We start from the raw sequence: 20,014 nt of genomic DNA on the forward strand, positions 1-20,014 counted from the left end.
CTGGTCCTGCTCTTTTTCAGACATCCTGTCATAGATTTGCTGGTTTTTTTGGGATCACTGGGTGTTATGTGACCAACCGTCTTTCAAGCACTCACTATCACACAGACGGCCTAAAAGTTGAGTTCATTGTTTACTTTAGGACTTTAAAGTTCTCAGAGCTCGTGTTAGCAGAACAAGCAAGAGGGTTTGAGGTGTTTGTGCTGATATGCTGTGTTTGCTTTTGCCAAACATGGCGGTTTGCATTTTGGCTAAATATCGTCATTTTGGTCTCATCAATTAGGAAAAAAAAACTTTTAAACATTCAGGAGGGATATGTTGTTTGCTCTGATGTAATCATGCAAACTTTCTAAAAAAAAAAAAAAAAAAAAACCTTTTCCCACAATCCCTTGCAAACCTCCTGTATGTGTACTCTTGTGAAACCAGACAGGACTGGAGCAGTTCACATAAATTCTACTGTTTAAACAGCCGTTCACATCACTTTATTTCAGTAGAAACTCAAATGGCCTTAATATAAGATGTTAAAAACAATTGCTCAAATCATTTATTCAAAAAACAAACAAGGTTCTTTATTGATTGTTTTTCTCAAAAAGACAATAATTCACTCTATAAACAGGATGCTTATTTACTCAATTTTTTTAATCAAAATGTAACGTAGTGCGATTTACTGCCCACCTGTCCAATGACAGCAGGCTTCAGAAAAAAAAAAGAAAATCGCCTAATGCTTTCAAAACTCGGCAAACGTGCCGAAGAACCCTACATCCAAACAGGCCAGAGAATTCTGATGACATGAGGAGGAAAGGGAAGGAGAACAAGCAGCCTGACACAGCACAGCCAGGGGATCCCATGCCAATCGGAGCATGGCCTTTTAGCCAAGCACTCTGTCAGAGGTGCCAGTTTGACGGACGATGTTCGCCCTAGTGACATTTCTCTGGGGTAGGGAGAGGGGACAAAATGTGCACAACATCACAGGTTTTTATGCAAAAAAAACAGGATAAAAATAGACAAACGGTGTAGGTGAGGTGTGGTTATAGAGTTTGTGTACATGTTTTGATATTTTCTCAGATGAGAAATCCACAAGAATGCCCTACTTGTGAAAAAACAGGACAGTTTTGTCTTAAATTGTCCTGAGAATTAAATTTGCATCTGATTTTTTTAGTCTTTGTAAAATCAGCAAAAACAAGTTTCCTTTTCCTAAATACAAAGCTGTTCTAAATAAAAACATAAAAATGCAAAATCTGTTTATATTGTTGACAGATAAACGCAGTGATTTAGTGACAGTAAAAATGCTTTACCCAGAATAACTGTATCAGCCTTTCATTCATTGCCGCCATCACCTATTGTACAGATTTTGGCAATTTTCCTGAACTCTACTCATTGTACCCGTGAGACTGTTAAACAGGCAAAGAAGGAGATCAGAGGTGAAAGTACGTGAAGGGAGAGCTTGTTTATTGGATCAGGGGTCATTAGCATCACATCCATTAGCACACTGCCAGCTTCACTGCTCCTCTCTATCACTCTGCTCCTCTGAGACAGACTGGCTGTCACGGCAAAGAGGCCAACATCCTGCAAACAAACCACACGTGCCTACTGTCAATTTCAAGAGGTGGTTTGGTTCTTTGAATCTGGATCACAAAGAGCTAAAAGATGAACATTAATAAATAAATAAGAAATCTTTATTTTAAATGAATATTCTTCCTCTTATTTATTGCGCATCTGCCAAGTTGGGAAAAATTTCAAACAAACCTTTGCAATATTTGATCTCATTACAAGAGGGCTGTGCTGACTTTATTTTAAACTTTGATTATGTTGATTATGGTGCTTGGTGTTGAAGTACTGACATATGAAGCACAAAGGGTGGTAGGTTAACTGAAAGTGGTGCAGAAGCGCACAAGCAGTCACTATTTTGTAGTTTATTAACTGTGGGCCCTTGTTTCATTAAGTTGTTGACATTTTCAATAATACTTCATTAGTTAATTATATGCCAATCAGCAATGTTTTTCTCCCCCACTGATATATATAGCAAAGGTGGACTGGGCTGTTAAATGACAGACTGTTGAACTCTTAACTTTTAAAAATCAAACGATTTAATTTTTGATTAAACATCTAATAAATATTAGAAAAAATGAAACTTAAAGCGGACTGTTTTTTAAAACATATGTGAACTTGTCTTAAAAGTCTCATTGAATTAATATTTAGATCAGTTTTAAAAACAATCCCAGTATACGCATCAACTACAAGTTTTTTCAAAAGGCGTTTTTGCGTCTGCTCCTGATTCACAGTGGGTTTTAAATGCAATTTTAAGCTTACTTTTTTAATGTATTTGTATTCCATCATGAGAAAAATGCCACAAGAACATGTTAAAACACCAAAAACACAATTTTCATTTGAGTGGGTCTATAAATGCGTTTGAAATGTTGATGTTTTGCTATTTGACCATTTTACCAGATAAATTAAGGTCATTCAGTAAATTACTGCCACATACATATATGTATTTTTTTGGAGCTACACTTTGCTAACATGCATCACTTTAAGAAAAGAAAAAATTAATGCACTCAAACATCAGAGCTGTTCTACAATCATGTTGGTTGGCCAATTTTCAGATGTCTAAAATATTTTAAAAAAAAAAAACCTTACTTTTAACAAAAGAGATCATGTCCCTGAAATAAATGTGCCTTGGCTGGAAATGTACAAATAAACGCACACAAAACAGCACTTTTCCTTACATCAAAAAGGTGCTGCCTCAGATCAATATGAAGATCTTAACCTAAAGCTGGCAGGCAATGGAATAAGAACTGTTTTGGAAAACATATTCTATCAAACAGTGAAGTCTGTATTACTGGTTTTCAAATGAAAATGATCAAGGTTTATTTGTAGTTGAAATGCTAAAATGCTTGAAAACCTTTTTGTAAGCATCAAATATGGTGATGGCTGCATCACTGAGACACTGCTTTGCTGTACAAGTGACTGGATTTTAACAAAAACACACCACCATCAAACTAGGAGCCAGAGTGTTTTGGGAAAACTGAAGCAACAAGTTAAGACATTGGCCTAAAAGATCAAGCTTGGACATGGCTGAATTATTCGAAAAAACTCATTTAAATAAATAACTGTAAAGATGTTTGTTTTACGGAGCCCCTAAAGTACGGAGCCCCTAAATGGCCATTAATGAAAAAAAAATTGAAGTAAAAACAATTGTTTTTGAAGTAAAAAAAATTTTTTGGAAGTAAAAAACAAAACAAAAAACTAACTGGTGCGCACCAGTTAATTTCAGGTGCACACCAGTTAGTATCAATAGTAGCATCTGAAACTAACTGCTGCACACCTGAAACTAAGTGGTGCAAGTTAACTTACTTCAAAAAAAACTTTTTTTCCCTTAATTTTTTTTTTTTTTTTCACCAATGGCCCTTTAGGGGCTCCGTAGTGTTTAATACATAAAAGTTGGTTTTAAAAATTAAATTAAATTATTTTCTTGAGCACACGCTCTCATTCTGTCTAAATACAAATTTTCATAATTCATACATTTTTTGTTGGGTTTTCTGTACAAAATTCTTTATTTTTTTAAAGTCCCACTCTAATAATGTTTTGATATATTGTAAAGAAATTCCCAGTGGTCTTTTAATTATGTTTATGCAAAAAAACCTGTGCCGTTTTCAAGGACATTCTTGGCAGAGCAGCAGAAGCTCTGTGTTGTGGACTGGACTGTTCACATGGACTGAGTGCAACCCTACTTCCCGTCATCAATCTGTTAACACACTCTCTCACAAGGTTACAGCCCCTCACACCCCCAACCAAATATTACCGTTGCAACAAAATTGGCGAGAAATATTCGTACAGTTTTGAGCCAGATGGCAGCTCAGAAAAGAAAAATTACAATTTTAATGCATCGATTTATCTGCAAGTGGATCAGAATGGAGCAGAGCAGGGAGCTTGTGGCTTGCCGTTGCCAGTCAGGAGCAAACAAGCTTTTTTTTAAAAAGCTGTTTGCTCCTGACTGACTACGACTGACTACGATTTGAATAAAGAAATACTCAGAAATGCAGTCTTAAGTTTAATATTCTGCATGTCCTCATCATGAAAAAAATTTCACAAGAACATGTTAAAAACATCAAAAGCTCAATTTCCATTGGAATGGCTGATTAAGTTTAAAATATCACATGTACTGTACATACTTTTTTCAGTTTTTTGTTACCTACTTATGCATGTAGTAGAAAATAAAAACTGTCAAAAGATAAAAATAGTGAGAGATTTTAGGCTACCCATCAAACATTAAAAAAGAAAAAAGAAAATTTGTTCACAATGCAGCCTCCAATTGGAGTTGTAGCACAACAAATCTGCACATTTGTTTGCATGTTCACTTGAAATTCTTTATCTTCTTTAACTGTAGCTTGAAGAAGACTATAAGATTAATAAGCTAATTACTAAGCTCTTAATTATGCACAAAAAAATTTTCTGCCATACACACAGTCACAAACACACAAATATCTGTTCACACAAAACCTGCCCAAGACAACTTTTTCATGTTTTGATCACCTGTTGGATGGTACTGAGTAAGTGTGAGTGTGTGAGAATGTGTGCGCCTGAGTTTTGGCTGGTTTAAGACAGAAAGTCAGGCTAGTCTGTCAGGCCCCTGAGGGCCCTCGCTGTATGACTCTCCATTAGGCTGATAGGGTTTGGCAGCTCATGTTGCTGGAGTTACTTTTGAGTTTCAACCCTCCACATGACCAACCCTAAGTAAACCTAGACCTCAGCCCTAATTAGGAGATAATTATCTGCAGGGAATTTGCTACTGCCATTGCCTCAGACGGGGATGAGTGCACTGTAATGTGTGTTAAATGGCAGTTATTCTGCCAAATTAAAATAACTTACCATAGGCCTGTTTGATGAGTGGTTGCAGAAACATTGGTGGAGTCTGCAAAGCCCTAGTGAAAACAGAATCTCTGTAGTCCCACTATCTGCTTGGAAATAGAAATTGTTTCATCAGGGGGTAGTTAAAGCTAAAGTTTGTGCAGTTGAGGTGCAAAAAGAAACAAACTGGCCCAGCTGCATTGTTGTAGATGCAGCGCAATAATCTGTCTGACCCTTGAGACTGGCCCTATGTTTCCCCACTAAGCTATACTGACAGCTTGACATTTCCCAGGGTAGAGGACTCTAATTCAGGTATGTTTTATTCATCCTATTGACTTTGCATTGCTGCCAAGCAAAAGAAGAAGAAAACGCCTGAAGAGTGTTGGGTGGCTATAAGAGAATCAGCCTAAGAAACTTGTGGTTGGGGTTTACTGCTTAGATGGAGAATCACAGCTCTGACCTGAGAGACACATAGACAAAGACCGACTCAGAGATTCCACCTGCTCTGAAAAGCAGAAACTGACAGTCTACTTGAAAAAACACCAAATCTAGTAACACTGAAACTTGTTGCATTTTTCTTTTTAAAACTTTGAAGTCTTTAAATAGTAAAACAGGATCTAATATCCATGTTAGTCATAAAATATATCAGATATTCACTTTAAATTATTTTTGGGGGGATTTAATCCATTTTTAAAAATAAAATACAACTTAAAAGTGTGCAAAATAATTGGATCAAAATGGCATACTTCCATTTTCTTCTTTATTTATTTTCAGATATGGCAAAAATACAAAAAGCTCCAGCCATCCGGTCATTGCAGCTAATCTGGTTTGGCAACCTTATATTACTTATTGCCATCTTTTTCAGCACTTCCATTGGGACTGAAGCTTTTTTGAGTCAAATGGGATACTACATCTTTCCAGTCACAGGGGGTCTCCTCCTGGTGGGACACACTCTTAACATCTCACAAGGAAGGCACCCTGACAGACATTAAGTCTAGATGTCTAAACCCCCTTAATGGGCTTCTCTGCATGTGGAGGAGGAGCTTTTTTAAATTACTTTTGCACCCTGTACAGAAAGAATACTCTGACCACCCTATAAAGTAAGTTTCTCTACGTTCACCTGGATCTCTGATCTCATCTGCTTCTCCCCACTGCTCATGTCCACAGGTGAGGTTAGAGAAGGAATTCGAATTGACCAGTAGAGCCCTTTATTTCTAAGACAAATCTGAGGCATGTGGATTTAACTTCAAGCCTCAAGTCTTTAGCCGAAAATTTTTATCAGGTCTTAGGTCCTAAAATTATATATGCATATATTATAAATTATGTGCTTAACAAATGTTTCATCATCTTTTGTCATTAAACTATTTTTAAAGGAGTTGCAGGGACACAATAACAAACAGTTTGGATTTCAGCATTCCCATCGCACAAGTAGAAGAGAGATCTGACAGTGATGTTCTGGAACAAACAAAAGCTAAAGTTAACAAATAATTATTGTCCACAAATCCTCAAACCTCAAGTCAAGTTACAAGTCATCCAGGTCGACTCTCATGTCAATTTTCAAGTCTAACATGTGAGACTGAGTCTCAAAACCAAACCCCCATCCTTGGGAGAGCCTTTAGCTCCATGTAAATATTTATGCTGTGCCAACTGGTCAGTCAATTTTGCACTCATCTAACATCTCTTTCCCACATGTTAACACAAGTCCAGGTATGTTAACTCCCCTACCTTGAGGGGGAAGGATTCTTACCTTTTTTCCAGCTGAGAACCAGAGCCTTGGGTAATTACAATCCCATGCAACAAAAATGGAAAACGTTAAAAGATCAGCAACAATCCACAACCAAGTTTAATGGGTTGTTTTTTTTTGGATATTATTTTTTTCCCTTGCCCAAGGTCTGAAGCAGGTTGGATCAGAAAAGAATATTTTAAAATCATTGGTAGTGCAAAATTATTATTATTTTTGCAAAGCCAATGAGGCTTAACTCTGATATGAAGCAGAGAACATGATAGTATTTTGAGGATTTAAAACTATAGGAACCAGATAAACAATTTTCCAAACATTGCATATCTCACCGTTGACCTCTTTTAACAACCCTTGCAGAGGTAATGCACACACCCTGCAGCTTACAGGCTGTTTGAAAACAGTACATTACAACTAATGCAAGTGCATGTCCTAAGAAAAGATTATGCCAGTGCTGACTCAGACGTTTATAAAGCTGCAACGCCAATATGGAATGAAATGCACAAAAGGTGGACCCTGTAGTTGACATACAAGCATGAGCTCCACACAGCTAGCTTGCCTGTCTTTCACATAATGAGTGATTGTGCCAACAGAGTGTGTAATTCTGGCTTTTGCTGTCTCTGATAGAAAGCCTTACTTGATTGTAAAACGTTAGCATCCCTTTTATGGGGTTATGAACTTATCAAGTTCTGAGGATGTTCAAAGTGCTCCCTCTCATCTCCAGGCTGATCACGTGAGGCTGAGAGTCAGGAGATGCAGCAGGAGCCTCTTCCAGCACAAAGCACTCAGAGCAGAGAGACACTGTGGCCCTTGTTCCCTTTTCCCAGCTCTATGTCAAATGGGTGTTTGCTTACTGGGAAGGCTAGGACCCCCCTTGGAGGAAAGGCAGCACAGGCTGCGCCCAATACAAATCAGCAACGCACATACACTGGACCTAGTGTATGAGTGACCAGACATGGATAATCAGCAGCATCAAGTCAGTTTCAGAAAATAAAAAGCTGTTGCATAAACTTACATCCCTACATTTTTGGACTACTTTTTTCCCAAAATGGCATTACAATCTAACTGATAAAAATGCTGACTAATCCATTCATTCATTCATCTTCTTCCGTTTTGTCCCTTTCGGGGTCACGGGGCTGCCGGAGCCTATCCCAGTCACTTGTGGGCGAAGGCAGGGGACACCCTGGACATGTCGCCAGTCTGTCGCAGGGCCACATATCACACACTCATTCACTCTCACACCTATGGACAATTTAGAGTTGCCAATTGACCTACCAAGCATGTTTTGGACGGTGGGAGGAAGCCGGAGACCCCGGAGAGAAGCCACGCATGCACGGAGAGAACATACAAACTCCACACAGAAAAGTCCCCCATTGATGGTCTGTTTCATGTCCCCCAGCCAGGACTTGAACCGGGGGCCTTCTTCCTGTAAGGCAAGAGCGCCAACCACTGCGCCACCATGCAGCTCTGACTAATCCAACTGTGTCCAATGTTGCCATGACAGTAAATAGTGTTGAGTGGCTCTTCTTTTCTTTCTTTTGCTTCAATTTCCTGCGTAAATCTCCTCCGCGTCTTTCCCTGTGTCCTTGCTAACGCCCTCAAGTGAGCCGGGCCACGTCAAACCTGAACGCATCAATCACTCAGCACCAGCCGTGGAGGAAAAGAGGGGATGACAGGAATCGAGGGAAGAGAGTAATAAAGAAGAGAGGACTGGATAAGGTAATGTATAGCCAGAAGTCTGGCGTATTTCCTTCTTTCCACCAACGGCTCCATCCTTCTTTCCTGAAATAGAACTTGTAGCTGGTGGCATTTGGAATATTGGGTTTAAGGTGACAAAAAGTCAAAACTGATTTACCAAGAAGTTAAAAGTAGTAAGAAGGAACACAAAATATAAGTCCAAGTAGAGAAAAGGAAAGTCAACATGAGAATAGCAAAACATTAAAGGGCGATAAGAGCAAAAAGAAGAATGACAAAAATATCGACAAGGAGATGGACAGAACATAAGCAAAGAGAAAAGCTGGATGAGCCTTTTCGCAGGTGTGTGTCCTGCAGAATGAAGTGCCCCTGTCAAAGCCCCCGCATCCCCCCAGGGTTCTCTCTGATTAATTGTCCGTCCAGCTCCTGTGATAGCAACTGCTTTAACCAAGACTCTAGAGATGTTCATCCCATCCTAAACCAAAAGACACCCCCCTCCTCCTGTGTACCTGACAGACTGGCCACTCTGACTAAAATTAGCCATTTTGTTCTTTGAGTTTCTCCATTCCTAATTTTTTTCTTCACGCGTTGGTTGCTCTTAATAGCTTTGCATCAGCACCCCATTCACCTTGCCATCGGGGGGATAATGTCTCTCTGTTGGATACAGATTTCGGAACAAAAGCAGGGGGACTGAAAACAGCAGGATGCACACACCTCCAGTTGATGTATTTATACATGCTCTGGTGACTGGAGGAGATAAAGCACCTCGTCTCATGAACGGTACGCAAAGTGAGGCATCAGCTCTTCCTCAGTTTGATTTGTGGATCACTCGCATCCTTTTAATACAGTTAAGCTCATAAGGATCACAGATTTAGTCCTTTAATACCATATATTCGTTGTTGCGACTAAAAAAGGAAAAAAGAAAGACTAGAAGAGAGGCTAAGCCTTGATGCGACATTACCACAAAGATGAACTTCCTCGACAGCATGTTATTATGCATCAAATGTAACAATGTTGTTCAAATTGCAGCCTTTCAACATTCTTATGAACAATAACTGCCATGGATTTAGTTCCAAAACCTTTATTTTTCCTTCCCCGCAGAACAAAAGCATCCGGAAGGCTAAATAGACCCCCCCCCAAAAAAGCAACCAAGGTCAATTGCCTTTCCTGCTCCTCTCATCTTGTGCTTTATGTACCTTCACATCCAGGGAAAAAAAAAAAAAAAGAGCTGCACTATTTCTGTTCTGCTGCAAGGTGACTGCTGCTTCACATGAGCCAAATACACATTAATGCAGGTGCCTTGGAGGAGAGTTCACTTCAAGATTCTCGTAATTGAAAAATAATTTTAAAAAATCAGAGCATATAACTAAATATATGCAATCCTAGTTGTGGAGGCTGTGATTCATAAACAGATATTCATGTGTTTTTATGCCTGCTTTAACTTGTTCAGGGTCACAGAAGTGGCTGGAGTCCGTCCCCGCTGTCATCAGGTGAGAAGCATAAAAGCCTTCACGCTAGACGGGTCCTTGTCCATCAAAAGAACACACAAAGATGAACAACACAAACAAATCCGCATATTATGAGCTGTAAATTGTTTAGGAGGATCATTGAACCGGACTTGTGTAATTTAAAAAAAAAAAGTTTCATTTTAGAATCCACACAACAAAAATACGTTAACTTTTTAATTTCAGTTTATGTTCATCAAAACAGTCGCACCCTACAGCCCACCACTAGAGGATTATCCTGTTAGATAAGCTAAACTTTTGAACAATTTAAAAGGACATAGAAAAACACAAATCAATAAATTTCAATTCAAATTTCAATTATCACAAACTAAAATAACCACTGATGGCATTCTCAGATGTAAGTGGTCATGATGTGGACATTGAAAGAGCTGCCATTAGTCCTAATTATTCATTAGCAGTCCAAGTATAGGAAAGAAGAAGGTTTCTGAGGTTTTCTGAATTTTGCCACTTTATCTAAAAATAAATGAATATCTTAAATAAATATGTATCTTGTGTTCATTACAAACCTTAAGCCCCTCGCGTCTGGCAGCTAAGTGAACATGTTTCAGTGAATCTCCAAATGACATGAACAGAAAAAGTGACCAGTGTGTGAAAAGAATGAATGTGCTCATTTTAATGGACTGATGAGGTCTTTAATCATAGATATGCCGTATCTGAAAAAGGCCGCAATAGGCTTCTCTTTTTATTTTTTTAAATAGTAGCTATCACGAGTTGCATTTCGGTCAGATAATCTGTAACAAATCTTCCGTGTGACAAACAGCTGAAATTTACCAGCATTTCTATTATTTTTCAAACAGGCGATACCCTGCTTGGTGCAGTCATTTTTCATCCTCGCACAGATAAAATGTTTCCACCACCCCCCTCTCCCTCTCTGCTGCTCCCAGATGCCTCCTTACAGCTGCTATGACTGACTGCAAACTCATTTATTACAGGTCACAAACGCCAAGTGCCTCATTTAAAAGGACATCCCATCCACCTTCCCCATCCAACCACCCGCACCCCTTCCAGCACAAATGAAAAAAAAAAAAAAAAAAAAAAAAATCCACTGGCAAGAAAAGCAGGCAGGAATGCAGGGCAAACTGCTACATTAATGGGAGCACAGCAGTGCCCCAAAGATGGTAAAAGGTTTGACCCATGTTTGCAAAGCATAAAGACATTAGGGGGTAGATCTGTTAAGTATTTCATTCAGCTGTGCTTAATTGCACAAAGTTAACAGCTTAAAATTCTTGAAGGGAAAGGTTAAAATTTAACACAGTGTGAAGTACAGGCTTTTTGGCCTGAATTGATTAAAAACCCTTCTTACTACAACACTACTCAATAATGTATGAATTTTATTTTTAGTCAGTCTTTGCCCACATAATGACATCCAAAATCCGGTTCATCTGGGTTGAGGTGCACAAACAAACCAAACAAGGTCTTACGTGAAACATACATCCTGTTGTACATATCAGATCTGTCTGTAATGACATTGTACATGGAGATTAGCTATGAATATTTTAAAAAGGGGATCACTAAAAAAAGAAAATGACAGAGAGGGGAAGAGTAAAAAGAAATCATTTCTCTAACAGACACCCACATGCAGAAGTGCATCAAAAGCTCGTTTGAAGGTGGAGTTAGTCTTTCATGCCCAAGTTGTCAGCCTATTATCATCCTTTCATATGTTTGCCACCGTTATTAACTGGGAGCGGGAATGGAAAAAAAATACCACAAAAAAGTGAGAATAAAACACGTCACTCTGACATGTCAGACTGTCTCCTCAGAGAAGGGGAAAAGAAAAAAAAAAACATGGCAGACTGACTCTTATCATCAGACTTCCATTTAAAATTGTGGCGGTAATGAGTGTCTTAACAAAGATTAGCCATAATTTCCATTGTCATTTTAATGCTCCCACATTATGTGGAGGCTTACAAAGCCAGGGATGAAGGCAGAGGGTGGGCGGAGGAAGAAGAACAAGCGGACACAGGAGCATAGAGGGAATCATTGGAGCTGGGTTAGTCTGTCAGTCACTCTCTATCCCTCTAACCATGCTTTCACGCACACCCTGTGATGGGCACTGTCCCCACAAACAAAGTATATGTTGTGCATTTTGCACACCCTTTGTTGGCGCATTATGAAACCTTCAAAATGTGGTTGTCAAAAGGGTCTGGTTTGCAAGCTTCCTACATCCCTGCAGCTGGATGTGGAGGATAGACGGGTTTATTGTTAGAGGAGCAGCAGCAGCAACAAAGGGGGATCAAAAGCCCTGCAAAGTGACAGACATACATGGCGCGTCTAGGCTCTCAACATCGACATTGTTTAGTGAACACAGGGCCGAGGCTTCCGAAAGAGTGCAACTTGCACATTTGCCTCGTACTTCAGAGTACCGGGCCAAAGTGAAGGAAATGTGAAGGCGTAGGCATGGATAGAAGTGTGGGGGAGTGAGTCTTGGAGTGTGTTCGTCACTGTGGGATGCAAAAATGGCACAGATTTCCAGCGACAACTTCATGTTTATTTTGATAAGACCCATAATCCTGAGGTTTATTTATTTATTTTTGTGGGGGAAGCAGCATTGTGCTGCATGAAAGCATATTTTACCTAATTATTTAGAAATGAACCAAAAATCGAGAAAAGCGTATTCTTGTTATATTTCTATAAGATATTTAGTTTTAGTACAGCAATGAATTAAAATACACACCTAATGCGAACAGCAGTCATGCTTCACATTGATTTTACTATTGGAATATTAAAAAAAAAAAGTTTCCACTTTGTTTTGTTGTTTTATGATTGCTATTTGATCACCATCAATGCACTTTTTTATTTTTATTTTGTCTGCATCATACTAAATTACCATTGCTGCAAAATTAACAGACAACTGTGCAGCTTTGCAGTCTGATGGGTTTCTTTTTAATCATTTTTATTAATCTAAATTTTTAGCTTAAGAAGTTGTAATATAGAACGAACTCTTGAAAACCTAAATTAACTGTAATCACTAGAGTTGACCTTTTTTAAAGTTAAAAAAGTTCTTTGTTGTTAAAGCAAAGCACTAACTTTTCTTTTTGACTGACAGTCATTATGTACAACTACCCAAGCAGGCAATTAACCACAATTTTTTTTTATTTTATTTTTTTTATTTTAGCTTTTAATGTGAAACAACAGTTTAGGAATTGTTTTAGAAAAAACATACATATTACAACTGAAGTGGCAGCTTGTTTGATTCAGAGAGGAACTTAATGAGCACCTTTGGTTCAAGCACTCTTATTTTCATTTACATAACTAATGGATGAAATTTGATTAAATATGGCATGCAGGACATAAATATGCAATTAACTATGTTTTAAATGAATGGTATGCATCAGCTTTTCTCTACTAGAATTATGATAGTGTCAGAAAAAGAAAAAAAAGAAAAAGTTCCGGGATCCAGATCCAAAGAAAAGTTTTGTGAATTCTCATGATGCTAAATGATGAAGCTCTGCAAAAGAGCTAAACCGTTTAAAAGAGCATTGTGTTGGATTTTGTGACATCCTACTGGGAAAAAGGCAGGCTCCGAGTAACTAAATACTTTCCTCATCCTCTCCTTCCAAGTGTGTGGGAAACACTACAGAGGCCCCTGAGGATGCGAAACAAACCGGCAGGTTCTTGTTAAATGGAGTGTCTGATTGTCCAATCTGTGTTGCTGCACAAACACACTGGACTTTAGAGGGCAGCTCAACAGATCACTAGATTTATTTAAAAGTTGGAAAAAAAAAAAAAAAAAAATCATTCAAATCACGATTCTGCTTGACTCAAAAAAAGATGATTATATTTTAGCTCAAATATATAAATTTAAGTCCAGTTTGATTGAAAATATTAGTTTAAATTACCAAGACACCGAAAAATTAAAACAACAGTGTGTGTGTGATGCTTCAATAACCTATTTTTTCCAAAAAGTCTGACACCAAGTAGAAATATGGATTTAAATGTATCGCTTCCCCTTAAGTACTCCATAGAAATTCATGTTTACCACTCTTATATAAGCTTTGCTGATTTATTTCTCTTTTGTTGAAACTAATCATTTAAAATGTCCTAACAAGCTGAACTGCTTTCATAAAAGGAGATGGCGCAGGTCTTTAGTAAATATGTTTCTGAGTGTTTGTTTCACAACCTTGTCGATGAAGGTCTTTGCTTTTACAGCACATAGAGGACTCAGAGCCCATTAAGGTTGGCACTATTTTTCTTGCATGTCTTTCTCCGGCTCTATTTCTTTTCATTTTCTCTTTTCTGTTCCAAACAAAACTTCAAACTCATTCAGTGCAAGGAGCGCAAAAAGAGAAACAGACAGAGTGCATTACACCCAGGAAATGAACATTCATTTTTACCTACAACATATCCATTCAAAAAAATCAATTTAATTGCTTTTTACAACAGGCTGCAAACAGAATTATTTTAAATATATTAGAAATAAAGATGAAGAAGATGGAGTTGTTGCTGGAATCTTAGCCCCACACTCTAATAGAAAATGTAATGGCTGAGCTGACAATGATACATGGCAGAATACATGCGCATGTATGCTGCACTCATGCCTGCAGGTGATAAATGAGAGAGCGGGGGGTTTGAAAGGTCACACTAGATACAGCCCCATCATTTCTGCTCACTGCTGACACTCCAAGCCCATCAAAAAGTCAAAAGTGGAAAACAGCGGCCTCAATTACGTCTTCATAAATGAAAATCCTGAAGAACTCAACGTCACTTTTATTACAAGACGCGAAATAAGATGCAACCCATGCACATGTCCCTGTGGTGGTGGAACAGAGCCTCACACAATCTGAATATTAACCAACATCTTGACCATCAGTTCTGTTCCCGCTTTGTCCGTTTGGAGGATCAATGGCCTAATGTGACTCTTCGTCTTTTATCCAGATGGCACAACTGCCAAGGATCACATTCCTTTTCCTCAAAACATAGAAGTGGATCAGCACCTAATCAATGACGTCTATTCTTCTAGTATAAAGCCTGGTGCCAGCGAAGGGTCAGAGATTCTTTAACAGGCAACAGCATATATGAATGGGAAAGGGCTTTGTGACATAGCGGAGCTGTGTGGGCTGCTAAATGCCACACTATTCTTTCCTCAATTTCCAACTGGTAGTAAAAACTAGCCAGTGCAGAGAATGTAAAATTCTGTATTCTGAAAGTACAGAAAGTCTGAAGTAAGATGTCAAAATGTCCCTGCATCCATGTTGATAATATTTTTGTGCTGCTTTTAAACCGAGCAAATATTTTGAAACTGAACCCACACCGGACTGAGTCAGATCTCTTAACTTTAGGAAAAGAAAGGATCACAGAACCCAAATATCAGATACCCTTGGGCTACATCCTTCATCCCTCTTTTGAGTCTGCTGGGAAAAGAATAAAACTTTTGAAAGAGCTGCAAGGCAGGATTGCTGGAAGAGGTAGTTTATCTAAATTGCACTGATAACACTCTGCCAGATTCACACAGATTTGCATTGAACAGATGACTCGAATTCACGCCTTCGTACACAAAATACCAGCACTTGAATTTTCAGACACAGCCTTTGAATGTGGCCATATGGCTCCGGAACGGCATCTGCATGCGTCCCCAGCTCCTCCGGCTTCCGTGCATTGCAGCAGTCAAATGAAGAGGAGTGTGCTGTGCACGAACCACATGGTCACACAAAGCATATTGCTTTGCACAACCTGCTGTCGTCTGAAAACCTGAAACATCCGGTCAGCTGGTGAAACATTACAACATTTGTGCGTTTTGTTAATCCCCCCCCCCCCCCCCAAGAGAAAATTGGTATTTTTAAACAAGACATTCCAAGGTATAAAGCAAACTAAATTAATAAAAGTTCTTTCGTTAATTTAGCAATTGAAACTCGTCAAGAACAAGATTTGGGTTGTAAAAGCGTAAAAACGGTGCCACTGTGCGGAAAGTTATTTGCGCGCACAGCTGCTCAAATTCAGCCGCGCATCAAATATTCCCTTATTTTCTTTTAAAACATCAACATTTAATCCATGTTAATGACATTTATCTTTAGTCATTGTGTAAACCGCTCCTCACGTGTCTTTCTACACTTTCCCCCCCCTTTAAACACAGTAGACCTCCTTCAAGAGTTTGAAAGTCATGACAGTCGTTGCTTAACATTAAGACCAAAAGAAAAGAATGCGTTTGTTCTGTCAACATTTAGAAGAATCAAAATATGGCTGTTGGAGCGACATTTCTTCTTTTAAATTTTAAAATACATGGATTTCCCCCCTTTTATGATCCTACGAGGTTGGTGTGAGTTTGCCCTAAATAAATATCTGAGATCGTTTTTGAAGCAAAAATACAAATCTTTTGTGAAAAAAAGTTAAAATAAACCTTGAACTAAGATTCAACTTCTTAATTAGCTGAACGCCACGTGATTTTACACAATATCTTGTGATTAGGAAGCCTCCCACCTAAAGCGCAGCGTATATTTACGCAGTCATGATCTAGTTTCTTTTCAGTCCTGCATAAAGGTGATTATGCATGCTTATGATGAGAGTAAGGGGTCGTTGATGCTGTCTATGCCATCTACCTTCAAGCGCGCATCACTGAGTGCACCAATGCCGCCCTGTGCGCAAAGACCGCCACTGCACCGAGCAAACAGTCCTGCCACTGTCAAACCAGAGAAGTCCTGCTGTGTGCGTGAGCGCTGGTCCTCACACTCAGATCCACATGATCACTGTGGGAATCCTCAGCGAGGTGAGCAGTAATGAAATTTCACAGTGTCAGCTATGCTGCATGTCCCGATTAAACAATTCTCACATGGACGCATGTTCGGCGGCGTTATCGCCGTTTGCGCAGGTGATGGAGTTTACGCGCATTAACACCACAATGCGCCCAGGGCGCACCGGCGTGGGTCTCGGCAGGAGAAAGTTCCCTGAAGCGAGTGTCTTTGACGGGCAGCGCGTAAAGCTGCTTCATAGCTGCAGCCCGCTGTCCTGCTCACTGCGTTCATTAAAAGCCAGAAGCATGGATAACGTCGCTGCTCATCGCAGATAAATGGCTCTGCTGGAGAAAAGGCGACGCAGTTTAAAAGCAACTTTTAGTTGACACACTCCTAGTATTTCACGATAGTGATGACATAATATGTCAATGGCTGCTACTTTTTTTGGAGAGTTACTTTTTTTAAGTGGGGGGGGGGTGCATGAATGCGATGTCAGATGCTCTCCTTTTCACAGATTCAACAGTGACGCTCTGTTCCAGAGGAAGACGCAGAGAGCCTGTCTGATTCTGTTGGGTTGATTTTACTCAGTTATCTACAACTTCCACCTGTGCTTCAGTGGCACCCTCAGTCCCCCCCCCCCACCCCACCCCACCCCACAGTTCCTCCAAATCAATAGGAATGTCAGCTGAAATATTCTAACAAACCGTAGCAGCTTTGTTTTTTTAAGCGTAACAAGTAGCTCCGCTGACAGCTCCGCTGCGCCCTGAGCGCACTAACCAGTTCCACCGATGCACATGGAGGAAGAGGAGGAGGAAGGGTGGGGGGTGCAAGCACTCAGCCTTCACTCACCTGATTGAGAAGAGCCGAACCCAAGCAGCAGGAGAAAGCTGAAGCAGCAAAGGACAGTCGTCGGTTTCATGGTTGTGCTTGACAGGTATCTCCTTTAAGTTCACATGTCCAAAAGCGTATCCCTCCTTCCTAAATGATGATTTCGTTTGCGTCTGGTCTGGTGTCTCCTCAGATCGCGAGTTTTGCAGACTTGTGGTGCAGCCTCTGAGTAAGTTTGCAGTTTACCCGGACTGTGCTTTAGCTCGCCTCTCTGTTCATTCAAGCCTGATGTGTGACTCAAATGAAAGCGGACATGGTTTTTAACCAAAAACAAGAAGCGTTTCTAGACGGCATGAAGCACAGAAATCATGCCAATACTCCCCGACTTAGACGCGAAATGCAGCTGCAGACTCGAATTATTTCAGACACACCTCTGAGGCGCTTAGCTCCTCCCACAGGCGTCATGATTGGCACAGGTGGCCGACTATCAGCCGAAACCCCGCCGGCGACAGCCAGACGCGCGCCTCCATTGGTCTACACGGGGAACCAAAATCAGCTGAATTTGGATTTGGGCTTTGTTGCACCTGTCACACTGAGAAGAGGGGAGACGAAGTCGGATATGCATTTGTGATCAGCAAAACAGATCAGAGAAACACTGAAGGGGGCTTCCAGTGCGTTCCATAAGATATTCATGTTGAGGGAACTTCTGGCAGGGAAGCTGCGCAGTGAGGTGGAAGTAAAGCGGTTCAAACTAGAACACACTTCATGCTCATTCTTTCTTTCTTTTCTTACAGCCTTATTTTGTCTTTCTTACTTTCTTTCTTTATTAATTATTTAAACAATTGAGTTCCTTTTTAATACAAATGCTAATTTGTTTTTTCTTTCAAGATCAGAGGCTTTGTGAGATTATATAGATATATTTCATCTTTGGGAAATGCATTAAAAATAATGACTAAATAAATACATTAAGGAAAAAGGGAAAATAATTAAACTGATAACATGTAAAAAAAAAAAACATTCCAACTTCAAATTTTATTATATTTTTTCATCCCTGGTTCATTTTAAACATGTTATTCTAATTATCGGATAACAATACAGATTTTTTAAAAAAATGAAAAAAGTGTTGAGATCATTTTATTTGTGGAGTTACTGGCAGTACCTTGAAGAGTTTGTGACTTTGTAGTTACATAAAGAGAAATACAGAAACTTTCGCAACAGGAAACAATGCGCTGAAAGGTTATAACTTTCACCTGCTGCTTCCTGGTTTTGAACTTTGTTGAAGGGTTGAAGACCTCCTGGAGATCCAATATGTGCACACATCTGGATAGAGTGTTGCCCCTTTCCCTCCTTCAAACACAAGACCTCCCCTTAAGTTCTTTATATGCACATGAACACAAACACCAAAAAGTCTTGGAGAAAAAAGTTGCAGGAAATAAGCAAAAATAATTCAAAGTTTCTATATGAGTAATCGTACTTATTTTGAGTAAATTTAAATTTTTCCACCTGAATAAACAAATAAAAATACAGCATATATATGAATTTTTGTGGTTGCAGTTTTCAAGTTTTTTTTATTTTATTTTTTAATTAAAGAGTCCTTTTCCATTGAAATTTCTATTAGTAGAAACAAGCCTTTTTACATTTTTTTATGACAAAAGAAGTTGTATTCAAAATAAGCTATTTGCTTATTTGTGGAAGTAGCAGACCACATCCTATACGAGTATTGTACCTTATTTTAAAGATCTACTATGTTGTCTTTCAATAGTTTTCATCATTATTTTTCTCATATACTTAATTAAAACAAAATCTGGTCTTTCTAAAGGAATTTAAATACTGTGACCATCCCAGGTTTTGCATTAATAAAGTATTTTGAGGGATAACAAAGTGTTGCTTCATAGGGCCGACAATTTTCAACTACATGGCATTGTTTAATGCCATGTCTTCTGAAGATGCCAAACTGGCCAAAAACGTTTTTTTGAAAGCCATCACAACATGAAAAATAGCATGTAAAGCCAGGATCGAGGTGTCTTTCTAGTCGAATGTGCAGCTAAAGTAAAGAGTCACACACAAACATTACTTTTATCTTCATTTGCACTCAGAGCTTTTTTTTATTATCAGCAGAACACACCTGAGTCAGGTATCTCCATTTCCATTTCCATTTATTTATTTACAAAGCACCTTCCACCACCAGCCAAGGAGTCCCAAAGTGCTATACATAGGTAGAATAAGGACAGCACAAAAGAAAAAAAACATAAAATTACATAGGTAGAATAAGGACAGCACAAAAGAAAAAAAACACAAAATCAAATCAAAACAGACATTAAAACCAGCATAATAACAGGACTAGGCTGATGCTAAAGCATTGAAATGGAGGAACAATTCTTTATTTAAACTCTCCAAGGGCATGACCTCTCTAATTGCCTGTGGCAACTGATTACATAGTTTAGGAGCCAACACAGCAAACGCACGCTCTCCCCGAAACTTCGATTTGGTTCTGAGAACCATTAAAACAAACCGGTATGTGGAGTGTACTGACTTTAAACCAGCAACAAGTATGGCAGAGGAGTTTTAAAAGCCAACAGGGTGCTGGACATCAAGACCAAGACCAAGTTTGTCACCCAATGGTCCATTTTTCTTTTCTTTGAAAAATAATAGTCTTATGAAAACCCTACAGACTGTTGCTGAGGAAAAACCCAGGGGACCAGACATTTCTGCAACAC

The 20,014-nt window shown here is 39.1% G+C and overlaps 1 protein-coding gene across 1 annotated transcript in view; it reads right to left on the reverse strand.

Moving 5' to 3' along the window:
- Window positions 1-17,760, reverse strand: part of erbb4b (erb-b2 receptor tyrosine kinase 4b) — a 298,426-nt gene extending 280,666 nt beyond the window's left edge. The window contains exon 1 of the mRNA XM_011489669.4: window positions 17,319-17,760. Coding sequence (XP_011487971.1) covers window positions 17,319-17,388 — 70 coding nt within the window. The 5' untranslated portion in view covers window positions 17,389-17,760. The remainder of the gene's footprint in view (window positions 1-17,318) is intronic.
- Window positions 17,761-20,014: the final 2,254 nt, after the last annotated feature.

This window comes from Oryzias latipes, chromosome 21, assembly GCF_053564925.1.
Source record: "Oryzias latipes strain Hd-rR chromosome 21, Olatipes_Hd-rR_3.1".
Classification (NCBI taxonomy): Eukaryota; Metazoa; Chordata; class Actinopteri; order Beloniformes; family Adrianichthyidae; genus Oryzias; species Oryzias latipes.